The sequence below is a fragment of the Peromyscus eremicus genome, chromosome 13 (assembly GCF_949786415.1).
Source record: "Peromyscus eremicus chromosome 13, PerEre_H2_v1, whole genome shotgun sequence".
Classification (NCBI taxonomy): Eukaryota; Metazoa; Chordata; class Mammalia; order Rodentia; family Cricetidae; genus Peromyscus; species Peromyscus eremicus.
In genome coordinates, this window is record NC_081429.1 from 22,193,467 (window position 1) to 22,206,656 (window position 13,190).

Here is a 13,190-nt window from a genome sequence, read left to right on the forward strand (position 1 = left end):
CTGTCATAAAACTTGGTGTGCAGCCCTAATATCTAAAATAGCATGGTATAAGTCACGAAAGGCTATGACAGGCTGTTCCCTAAGTGTCTGATGCCCTAGTGGGTCACTAGGGTAAACCCAACAACGCTCTCTATGCCGTTTTACTCAGCTTTTCCCATGTCAGAGCCACATGCCGACCCTGTCTGCCTGAAGTTGGGGCTCCAACCCCACCTCGAGGGACTGTGTCTGGCTTGCCACAGTTCAACCCTCAATCTGCATAATGCCTTTTCGCTTGTGACTGGAGAGCTCCCACTTCTGGACCAGAAGCTGCCATCCTCCCAGGCATGAGCCTCATTGTCCCAGGTCCACAGAGGTATAAGAGTGATGGAATCAGTGCCTGCCGGCTCCCTCTGCTCACACAGCCTAGCCTTTCTGTCTTGAAGCAAACAAGTTTGCATGCAAGGAAGAAGAGACGCATAGCTGGGCCATGGAGGCAAGTGGGGCTAAGAACAATGCTGGGAGGCACAGAGTTCTGTCTCTTTGGGACCCACAGAAAGAACAGGCTAGGATCATTACAGCCTCTTTCAAAATTCAATGCGGTGCTAGGAAATAGGAAGCAGGAGGCAGGAAGCAGGAAGCTTTTATGCTTTCAAAGGACCCATTAGTTTCAGTATTAAGTAAGGATTTTATGACCTGAAATCCATTGAGTTGGAAAACTATGCATTTAAAGAAGAAACTGATAACCATACCCTATGTGTGCTAGCTAGTTCCATTTCAATGGCCATCATGGATAACCATGGCCTATATGTGCTGGTTGGTTCCATCTCCATGGCCATCACTGATAACCATAGCCTACATGTGCTGGTTAGTTTCATCTCCATGACCATCACTGATAATCATAGCCTACATGTGCTGGCTAGTTCCATCTCCATGACCATCACTGATAACTATAGCCTACATGTGCTGGCTGGGTCCATCTCAATGGCCATCACTGATAACCATAGCCCATGTGTGCTGGCTGAATCCATCTCAATGGCCATCACTGATAACCATAGCTTATGTGTGCTGGCTAGTTCCATCTCCATGACCATCACTGATAACCATAGCCTACATGTGCTGGCTAGTTCCATCTCCATGGCCATCACTAATAACCATAGCCTACATGTGCTGGATAGTCCCATCTCCATGGCCATCACTGATAACCATAGTCTACATGTGATGGATAGTTCCATCTCCATGACCATCACTGATAACCATAGCCTGTGTGTGCAGTTGGATCCATCTCAGTGGCCACTTTGTCTAGCTTGAGGATACGCTGTTGACAATGCAGAAGGTGCTTTCTGAGGGCAGTATGGTTTGCTCACAGTTTGATCTGAAGTTGGTAAAGATCCCAGAAGACTACAGGTAGAATGCTTCTAACATGGCTTCAGGTGCTTCCATGGCCTCAGGAATAGTACCAATTACACAAATATTCTCCTCCTGTTATCTGAACATGATTCTCTTAGCCAGACCAGGCCAGGGCTAATAGTCCAACAGGGAGACAAACCCCTTGTCCAATGACAACAGTCACCTAGTGCAGTGAGATTGATTATAATGGTGGTGACGAGAACTCAAACTATTCTAAATATTTTCCACCAATGTTAAGACGTTTTTCTCATGAAAAGGGGCATACCAGTTGTAGTAAAACATGTAGTCCAGCAGCATCAATTAACTCACATAACCCTGCAACTGTCACCACTAGCTACCTTGGGAAACTGCCATCCCCCTAAACTGAAACTCTGTCCCCATTATACACTAAGCCTTTGCCTCTTCCTCAGCCCTTGGCAATCCTATGAAAGTGACACCCTCAATGCCTTGTAGGAGTGACCCCACACAGCATTTACCATTCAGCAACTAGGGGTTTCACCTAGCCTAGTGGTTAGTCCTGATGTGTGGTAGCCACGGTCAGATAAGGCTCCTTTCTAGGGCTGAATGCTATTCCACCACACTTTGTATATCTGCTCATTTGCCAGAGGGTGCTTGAGTGGCTGCTAGCTTTTAGATTCTGTGAATGATTGTGCTGTGAGCATGGGTATATAAGTCAGCCTTGAAGACCCTTCAACTCTTTCTGTGTCATAACCTAGAAAGACTCCCTTTTATAATTAAGAACGGAAGGCTGCACTGTGGAGCCCCAGTGTAGCACCTTAAACATCGGAGGCACACCCCAAAAAAGGAGTTTGGCCAAGGCACAAAAATGAACTAGGTAAGAGACTTCCTGGCTAACAGCCTCATCGGATGGATGGAGTCCTCCAGCTATGGTGATAAACATTTCAGAATCCAAAAAAAATCTATTTTAATTTGTTTTTTCCCTCATTCTGCTTAGTTTGTCTCTTAATTTATGGCTCGTTCATCAGAGCTATTTCATTTACCTTAGCTTAATTTGATTTGTTATTTGTTCAGAGCTCCTGTTAAATTGTTGAAAGTTCTTCACGTATTATCACCCAAATTAGCAGCACACCGTCTGAAGGAGAAGTGATTGCCGAGTGCCCTCGACGGAACTAAAGAGGCTGAAGCTAATGCAGTGGTCAGGATGGTAATTAAAGACATTCTGGAGAATTCAAAATTTTATAAATCACGGGACACATGGTATTTAAGAAAACCATGAGCAACGTCCCCTGTGTCTCATGTTCAGAATAGGGCCCCCCAAATCAATGAGCAGTGTTGCTCTGCACGTAATCGGATCTATAATTCTGACCTTTGAAACAGTGAACTTCTTAATGGTCCTCATTCATCAAGCGCTCTCTCCATGCAGCGCTTCTCCCTCTACTAAGGAACTGTCCTTTTACTTAGATACTTACAACTTCAGACTGGGCGCTGTTATTCATACCACGTTCTTTTGGAACACGGTTGCCCACACTAGGCTGACCTCTCTGGAGAAGCGTCTCTAATAACTTGGGCAACAGAGTTTTATAAGGCAAAGGGCACTGTCGACTACTGATGGGATGATGCAGCCTGGTCTCATAACTGGCCAGTTAAGGATTGGCAAGTGCATCGCTCCTTGAAGAGACCGTCAAGAAGCTCTGCCTAAGCCAAAAGGGGGTCAAGTTTCATGAATCATGTTAGGACTCTATAGAATTCCAGCTTAAAAAAAAATACACAACAAATCTGATCTTAGGGATGAGAATTAGAATTGTTTGGAAATTCAAATGGATCGGTTCTTGGAGCCTAAGAACCTGTAAAACCATTGCAAGAGCAGAGAATTCATTTGATCCTAGACAAAGTGTATTCGGCTAAGGCATGTGGGCAGTTGACAGACAGGGAACTGAGGTGGAGTGGCCTGGCCTGGTCACAGGGGAAGACTGTGTGGCACAGTCAGTGGTTAAGAGGAGTTGGAGCTGGTTGAGGGAAGGCAGCGACACTGTGATACTGGGCACATTGGACATGCCATGAGGGCTCCACGTGTCTGTGTCAGCCAAAAGCAGCGAAGGCCTATGCAGATCACAAGGTCACAGATATAGGACATCTTGCTGCTAAGCATTTCAGTAAATGTCTTCTTCCTAAATTTGTTTTTATTAATATTTCTTTTGAATATAGGGTCAATGAGCTAAAGTCTGGCACAAATTCATTATTAAACGTGGTCTAGGGAACAGGAGCCTGTAACAATAAAGTGGTAGGTGGTTAGCAAGGCTTTCCAGAGGGTGAAAAGCCTTAATGAATCCCAGAGTGATTGCTACCACAGACAGAAATCTAGACTTTTCCATTGTAAAGGCACTGAATAGGAGACCTGGAAAAGCTAATATTTTAATTTAAGATCCATGCCTACAGTATAGAGAAAAATTCATTCTCCCATTTGTTTATTCATCTTTAAATTTAAATTCACATTACTTGTGAACAAAAAGGAAAACAATAAGCTATTTATAAAAGTGTGTTTCAAAGGTGGCATGAAAGTCAAGTAGCTATTCCCAGAGCCTAAGCAAGGGCTGGAGGGCTGGAAGACACAAGGCACAGGGTGCAGAGGTGGGGGAGGGCATCTGACATTCTGTACCAGGGTAGGAAAACTGTTGTTGACTGTTGTTGACACCAGTTAAGTGAATGTAAAGCGTACTCTGAACCTTCCCAAAACAGAAAGAAAGGACACGGATCTGAAGTGGTCTATGTCAGTTACCCTGACCTGATCACTGCACATCCTAGACACATAGTGAACCATGCACTGTGTCCCATAACAAGTATCCTTACTGCCTATCAGTTAAAACACATGCAATACAAACTTAACAAATAAATGATAGTTTAACTATTACGGACTAGCCAATTTACCTTTTAATTAAGCCATATATGAAATTAAGTATATATCCATTCAGTTCAATCACTTTCAAATTTTAAAATAAGAATGCAAAGAATTATAGTCAAGTTTTAAAACAGTCCCTCCAAGTGGGGACTCTACTCTGTCCATTAGAATATTTATAGTACAGGAAAGTTAACCGAATGTGATACTATGAGACTTACATTCCCCACGTTTCTAGTATATCTGATGCTAAAACAAGCGCCATGTTCCTCATGTTTTTTTGTTTGTTTGTTTGTTTTGTTTTGTTTTTGTTTTTGTTTTTCGAGACAGGGTTTCTCTGTGTAGCTTTGCACCTTTCCTGGAACTTGCTTTGGAGACCAGGCTGGCCTCGAACTCACAGAGATCCACCTGCTTCTGCCTCCTGAGTGCTGGGATTAAAAGCATGTGCCACCACCGCCTGGCTCCTCATGTCTTTAAATGCCCAAACAATTCAAAGGCTTGCACTGAATGTCTGTTTGTGGTACCAGTGATGGAAGCCAGAGCCTCGCACATACCAGCAAATACTCTACTCTGCAGGCTTGGATTAGAGAAGTACTCTGCTTGCCTTTAACGAGGGGGCATGCTGCACACTTGCTCTGGACAACACTGTGACGGATGTAAGGCTAGCTGCCGAACATGGCTACCAGAGATGACTCACAGCCCCACCATGCTGCCATCTCACAGGAAAGAGAGGACTCCACCCTCCCGAGTGTGGCCTTGAGGAGAGTGGACACCAGTGTGGAAACAAGGTCGGGATGGAGGAAGGCACAAACTCCAAGTGTCTGCATTGGAACTGGGCACTCAGGCAGGTGCTGCGTCCAATGTCAGAGGAACGTAATTCATGTTGGAAACTTGTGAGGCCCCGGAGAGAAAAAATGGGCCATTCGTAGGGAAGTATGACCTCACGCATCTTTTGGATGTTTGTCCTTGCTTTGTTTTTACAAAGTAGAAGTATATTTAGAACTCAGTCCATTTTCACTTGTTGCAGTAAGATCTATAAAAACAGCTTCATGCCAGCGCCACCTGAGCAGTGTCTGCACAGCTTGAGGGGGTATGAAAATAACAATGCCCCAAACTTCTTTCAGTAGATCAAAATGCACAGTCTACGGGGAAACATGGCATTTCATCTTACACTGCTGACATTGTCCAAACCATCCAAACAACAACAAAGCGTCCTCTAATTAACACAATAGGTCTTCACCCTTTTGAAAACCCATACTATACATGGACATAAGTGAAAGATTCCATTTGTAACTCCATTTCCTATTAAAAAGAAATTCAGGCTGGGCGGTGGTAGCACACGCCTTTAATCCCAGCACTTGGGAGGCAGAGCCAGGTGGATCTCTGTGAGTTCGAGGCCAGCCTGGGCTACCAAGTGAGTTCCAGGAGAGGCACAAAGCTACACAGAGAAACCCTGTCTCGAAAAACCAAAAAAAGAAAAAAAAAAAAAAAGAAATTCAGATTTATGCTAAAAATTCATGCCACAAGGATCACGGATGCAACTTAAAGTCAAACTGGAAACTGGCCTATTTTTTTTTTTTTATTGTATGCAGTTTTCTTCTATTTTGAGCATTATCCATGGCTATTTTTACTTATTAATCTAAAATAAAATGAGAAAGAAATGAAATGGTTTCATGAAATTTGACTTCTGGGACTCTCTGAGACCCACATTTCAACAATCATACTAAATAAAATGTCGTGTTTCCACAGCCTTGGTGTGCTCTCTCATACTAATAGAAGGTGAGGCCATGTTAGCCCCAATAGTCACATGCTCTCTAGACAATGCAGACAGTGGAAGGACTGAAGAGTCAGTGGATCTGGAGACAGCCACTGTGAAGAACAGTCATGTTTTCTCCTAACATCCTTGGCTGCATTCGGCTTCAGAGGTAAGGTGCAGGGAATTATGTTTTCACGCATAAGCTATGCTAATGGACGCATAAAGGTGGGCTGAGCTGGAGAGTGCTTGGCCATAACACCAGGAATTAGGAGGACAATGGTTACCCTGAGGTGCCTGGCCTCATAGTGGCATGAGGGCCCAGCACTAAGATCATTCAGAAGCCTGTCCCAACCTCCTGGGACTGTGCCAGTTGGAAGAGCAGGACTGAAGGCGGGCTTGGGTCTCACTTCAAGTACACACTGAGGACATCTGTCCCCACCTGGCAGGTGGGCCACTGGGTCTGTTCTGGCAGGTTTTGATTCCTAAAGTATCATATGTAATGCCACAGCCAAGTCTCTGTAGAACCTGCTGAGACTCAAGAGTCTTCCCCAGGCACCTCAACACTGATGCCTCAGCCACCTGGGCCCACTTGGCCTCTGCAGAGAGAGGTTTTTGCCTTACCCAGCCTCCCACCGACTAAGCAGGGTCTCCTGCATAATGAATCCTAGAAGGTGAAGAATGGCTTTCCTTTGACCTTCCAGGAAACCCGGCGGACAGGAGGTGATCAACAGACCCGGTTAAACACACTCCTGTGCACATCCATCCTGGGGCAAGGATGCCGATTCATGTGCTAGAGTACAACGGTCTCTATATCTTGTCTTTATTTAGATGTGTCCATGCTAAATGCACATACTTTATATGCCACTGAGAAATAAAGAATCGACGTACATACTTCTCCATGTCCTTGCATAATGTGTGATTTTTTTTGAAACTGGGATTTGAATTAAGCATCACACTTAAGGTATTTCCCACATCCAGGTCACACTGAGCTACAATCAGGGGTGTAAAAAGGCAGAGCAGGGTAACCAGAGTCAACAAACATCAGCTTGCCTCCAGCCACACACATCAGGCCTCTCTTTGAAAAGAGGGTTTTCATCAAATTTTCCCTCTTATCTTTTTTGTTTCATGATGTCTTCAGAAATATTTCCCATTTTTTTTTTTTATGGCAGATTTCTTCTCAGTAGTACTAGCATTGCTTCAACGCAATAGAATGGGCACTAAATGTTTAATAGCTCACTTCATTTGTAAAATGTATCATAGACAGGTGACAGGAGTATGCATTTCAGCATCAAGATAGTTATGTGTATCCGTAACAGGCGCTTCCATAAAGAATAGCTCCTGCTCGCTATCTTACATAATAATTCATATCTCTTTAATTATGTTTCAACAGTCACAACCGTTAAGATTGCTATGTACCACGGTGGCTTAGACAGGAATATAATTATAATTAATACAAATGCTCTCAAACTTATGTAAGATCTACAGCAATTTTAGAAACAACAGCAAATATAATTAATCACAGTAAAATCGACAGCGGTGATACACTAAAGTCTGTCAAACTGTTATTGAGATAAATTATTCCTTATGGAAAATGTTGAAAATGCAGGTATTTTTATTTACACAAATGCACTAAATTAGATGCAGATAAAATACGGTAAAAAAAAAAAAAAGCCCTCTCACTTGCATTATTGTAAATTAATTATGAGAGCATGCTGCCACGAGGGTCTGCATAAAGCTTTCATTTTTTAGAAGTTCACCTTACGGCCTTCTGCAGCATTTGCTGCCCCAGCACTGCGCCGTCAGAGGCACATGCCAGGTGGGACAGGGACAGAAGACACTGATTTGCCCACAGATAAAATAAACCTTTGGGCCTTACCAAATGTTTTTTGTTTGTTTTTGTTTGTTTTGTTTTTTGCAAAGCTTTCATATCAGATTTGTGAGAGTCATAGAGCATTGTGACACCCCCCCCCACAGCCATGTCTCCTTTTGTTTACTATCGCCAATGTGCTAAAGTGTTCCATGAATGGATTGGCTTAACATTTCTTCAGCAAAGATTGTTTCACAGGACTGTCCTTTCAGAAGGCAAAATGATGTTCACCAAGTTAGTAACTAACCATGCCTCCTTATGGAAATGCTAAGACATGCACCAGTGCTGAGATTTGCCAGACCCATGCCTAGCTCCAGGCTGACTAGCTTGGAGTGCTGAGCATTGACAGACAATGAGCTCATCCTTTGCCGTACCCATTTCCAGCGGCACTACCAGAAATATTGATAAATTAGTTCCAACTTCCTACTTTCTCTTGTGCTATGGCCATGAATATACCCTCCCAGATAGGAAGGTATGTAGGTAGGTGTGGTGGTTTGAAAGAAAATGGCCCCCAAAAGGAGTGGCAGTGTTAGGAGTTGTGGATTTGTTGGAGTAGGTGTGGTCTTGTTGGAGGAAGTGTGTTACTGTGGAGGTGGGCTTTGAGGTCTCACATATGCTCAAGTCACGCCCAGTAAGTCAGTTTACTTCCTGCTGCCTTTGGATCAAGATATAGAATCCTCAGCTCCTTCTCCAGCAACATGTCTGCCTGCATGCCGCCATACTCCCAGCCGCCATGCTCCCCACCATGATGATAATGGATTAAATCTCTGAAACTGTAAGCCATCACCTCAATTAAATGTTCTCCTTTATAAGATTTGCCATGGTGTCTCTTCACAGCAATAGAAACCCTAAGACAGTCGGTAAATAGATGATCGATAGATAGATAGATGATCGATAGATAGGTGATAGGTGAATGGATGATAGGTAGATAGATAAATATGTAGATAGTAATAAATAAATCCATGAGTAGAGGAAAGCCAGGCTAGTAGCACAAACAGAAAACTCTACGAAGTTTGATAATATTAATTTCTACCTAGAAAAAGTAGCCAGTTTTGTGTAGAAGTCCACACCCAGGCCATTCTTGTCCTTTTCTCTCTCTCTCTCATTCTCTTTCCTCATTCCCTGCTGGCTTCTCCTTATTTATTGAAGACTTTCTGTGGGACAGTGAGAAATGTGGCTGAAAGATCAGCTGCTCAGCGACCAACATCACAGGGCTTAAAGTGACGGAACAAAGAGGATGTTTGGAAGGCCTACTGGGTAGCTTAAATAATGAAACATGCTTGTTACACACCAGTGAAACTCTGGCAACCGATGCATGATTCATGCACCACTTTAACTATTCTGTCTAAAAATGGTGCTTGTAAAATTTAAACTTGAATTTCGGCAGAAAAACCCTGAACAATTCCAAGTTTTAAGGATTTCTATCACGTGTAACACAAGCCTACATTTTAAAGTGTCGCATTTATAGGCAGAGTGTGTTGACTAATTTGTCTTATGGAGAACACAGTCTCTGTTTCAGAGAAGGCCAATATAGCAATGCATGCTGTGCAGACAGCCCTGTTAAGATTACTGTGTAGTAAATAATCATGTAAAATCTGACGTGACTTATGGGTCTTTGGTCTAAAATTGTATCAAGGCCATATGTTACCAGAGGCAATCTCTTCCCATGCATAATTTATGGCATCAACCCTGTGTCTACCTAAGAGACCCAGGTAGAAAAATGAACAATCCAGCAGAGAAAGACCCTTGGAGGATTAGTTATCATTTAGCTGAGGTCATGAAGGCAACCAGATTACTACATTTCAAGCTGTTCCTCACAGAGAGCTTGCTGGATGACACGAAGCTCCAATATAGTCTAAGAATTTAAACTAAGTCTCAGAAATCTTCAGTTTGAATAATTAGGCATAAAGGACCTATTGTTACTTGAGATTTTCCTTGGTGCATGTTAAAAACAATACAAAACCACTGATATCCCCACATAGATGTCTACATAAATGTTGAGGTGAGGAGCAAGCAAAGATCATCCAGAAAAAAAAAAATAAGTGATGAGGGACAAGAAAAAAAGAGATACACCAAAATAAAAATAGCATGAAATGTGGGGAAGAAGAAAGAGAAATAAAGACCCAAAGACAAACAATGCTAGGCATGGTAGGTAGCTCATGCCTACAATCCCAGCACCCAAGGGGTGGATGCAAGATCTTGAGTTCAAGGCCCGCTGGGGCTATAGAGTGAAACAAAACAAAACAAGCAAACAAAAGAATTAAAAAAATGAAGAGAACAATGGGGTAGGAAAGGGAAGGGTGGGACAAAGGACACAGGACAGGGACAAAGGACACACAGAAAGAGCAAGACGACATTGTTGGCTGGGTTCACGTGCTTGGATGTGAAATCACTTGTATATTGCTCAAACACAAGGCTTATTTTCCCTTGAGATGTTCCTTGGACTCTACAAGCTCACACTGAAGGGCTCTAGAGTCAGAATGATTATTTCTAGTCCATAAGGCACATCCATGCACCAGGCATGTATACCCTGGGAGTACATCCGTGTCACAGAATCCTGAACTCCAAGTGTCCTGAGCTGAACTCTCCTTTCTTCTATCAGGTGTCTTCTAGTCCTTCTCTGCTCCATATTCAGGTGAATGGTGGCGTCATCACCACTGCCTTGCTGCAAGAACAACTAGGCTTCTTCTAGACTTTTCCTTCTCCCTCCAAATTGAAAATGTATCTCCTGTTACCCCCTCTCCATTCAATCAGTCTCCGTACAAGAGCTTTCCTCCTTGCCACACTCACATCTGCACACAAAACTTAGCTGATATAACCATCAGCTAGACTTCATGATGGAGTCCAGCCTCCTTCCACGGCCACATAACCTTCACCATCTGACTCTGGGTCTGCTTCACCTCCTCCGTCCGTGACCACACCCCCAATCCATGGCTTCAACTGCTCCTAACCGCAGAGGGAAGCAGCAAGCCTCCTGCACTTCCTCTGTTTGGGACCATTTATCCCACTGCTTCTGACCATCTATATTTTCATTTGTCATTTTATATAAATTGAAGACTTTATTATTAAGTTGGGTTTTTAAAAACTTGCTCACACAAAAGTAAACACCGAATATTTTCCAACTAGGGAAGAAAAGAATCACTTACCATAGCCAGATTTCCTCATCTCTTCCACCAGTGAACGATCCCTTAGCCCGACAGAACCATATCATAACCCTGAACTGGCTCTAACGACTTAGTCCTTCACATGTGGATGCCCTGTTTCGGGTTTTTTTTTTTTTTTTTTTTTACTTTGGGGCTGATCTTTGAGGTTGTTTTCTCGTGGGGTACAGTACTGATTAACTGCTCCAGCATGATACCAAAGTAGAACACTGGCTCAAGGAATTCATCCTCACAGTTTTCATTATAATGGAGGGAAATCTTCCTCCTCACATGCTTGGGAGCATCATGTACAAGAAGTCAGTCATTAGGACCAAACAATTGTCAGGAGATAAAACAATTTCACATAGCTTTTTATATTATCCCATGGGAAGAAATAAAGTTCTTATATTTCTTTTGGCATGATATGCTTTTTATATTCACAAAATCTCCAAGCATTTACTCTAAATTTCTGCCCCCTAACTGCAAATGCTACGTGATTAAAAATGTTCACAATCACAGTCACAGCTGTGTCTTGGCCACCATGGCCTACCCAGCAACTGGCTCTTATCATACCCACAAAGTGACCTGGCAAACAATGACGAACAGCTCTACATTGGGCACCCAGCTACAAGCTCACCTCTTCTTCATCACCAGCACAACTCCCAGAAATATGATAACGAACAGCAAGATGCCCGCAATCACTCCGGCGATTTTAACTGTGTGGTCTGTTTGTTTCTCAGGTTCAGGGACTGGCTTTGGGGTAACGGCCCCTGGAGATGAAAAGGAGAGCAAGTGGGTAAGACAGAATAAAGACATTACATTTAAATTTCTCCCCCTGCATTTAACAGAATAATACAACTTATCAGAGCCAGCAGACCTACAGGCTTTCTTTCTTTTTTTTTTTTTAAGCAGCTTTCCTAGGTGCTGAAAGCATTGTAATTGCTCTTGTTGTTCAGCATTCACTCTCCACAGCACACCCACGTCTGACCCTTTTCTAAGAGACTTCTCAAACGCACTTTTAAATATTTTTATTATCCATGTTAGCTCCCGCTCATTCTTCCTTCCATTTAAAAACTTGCTAACAGCACACTAGCTATCCCTAAGCCTTTATCCAAATTTGATTTGCTCAAGCATTTTCCTCAATTATTTTTCATAAATGAAGCAATAATTCCATCACATATTAGCCCAAACACCTGGAAAAGTGAGATAAGCTCATTTACCATGCTTTCTTACCAGCCATTGTTTTTTTTTTTTTTTTTTTTTTAAACACAATAGAGACCTCCCGCCTTTGGAAATCTGAATCTAGGTCACATCTGGGAAGCAAAAGGATCCTTCTAAGCAATTTATTCACAAAGTGGGCAGCAGCTGGTGATCACGCCACCAGCACCCACGGTTCATATCTGTTTAAATGAGATAACCAGGGCCTCAGAGTGGTGGCCACGTCTCGGCTCGCTTGTGTGCCTGTTTCCAACACACTGTTTGTCCCGCTGCTGGTATAATGTGATGGAATGTCAAATCTATGTTGATGAAATATCCATTTCCTCTGCTAAATGAGTTCAGGACCAAGAATATTAGGAGTGTAATGTCCAATTCATTCAACAGCATCTACTTTTAAAAAGAGGTTTCTCCTGGCCTCATCAGGATGTGATGGCCTTTGGTGGTTGGACCACGGCACCACCCTTCCTAAATGGAGCAATGTTATGTGCAAACTTCTCATCCTAGGATCTTTTTCCATTTTTGTTGGTCAAAATGTAATGAAGAGTGAGAGTTTGTGCCTGCTCTTTCTCCCTTTCCAGTGTGTTTTCCACCAACGTGTCCCTCTGTGCTTGAAAAACTGTACTGGTTCTGCCTCTGTGCCCACATGCACAGCTTAGCAGGCATCCTTGTGGGGAACGGGCGAGGTGAGCCACAGCTGCCGGGTTTCCTCGATCCTTTGGAAGCATACGGACCCTGCTTCTCTCCAACTACACTCATATTACAATTTTCACTCGAGAGAACATGGCTGTAACCTGGCCTGGTGAAGCTAGGTGTAGATTAGAGGAGAGACAAGAGATGGAAGACCCCAGCCACCCTCATACGCTTTTCCCCTACAAAGGGAGGGTGACCATCCCAGGTGTCCTGTCTACTGCCTCTTAGGGCCAGCTTCAGTTACTGGCTTTTAATAAAAAGGAGCCTTCTAGCCATGCA

The 13,190-nt window shown here is 43.2% G+C and overlaps 1 protein-coding gene across 2 annotated transcripts in view; it reads right to left on the reverse strand.

The window, feature by feature from the left end:
- Window positions 1-13,190, reverse strand: part of Ptprm (protein tyrosine phosphatase receptor type M) — a 713,675-nt gene that overhangs the window by 208,749 nt on the left and 491,736 nt on the right. For both annotated transcript variants that reach the window (XM_059277901.1, XM_059277900.1), the window contains exon 14: window positions 11,641-11,773. In XM_059277901.1, coding sequence (XP_059133884.1) covers window positions 11,641-11,773 — 133 coding nt within the window. The remainder of the gene's footprint in view (window positions 1-11,640; window positions 11,774-13,190) is intronic.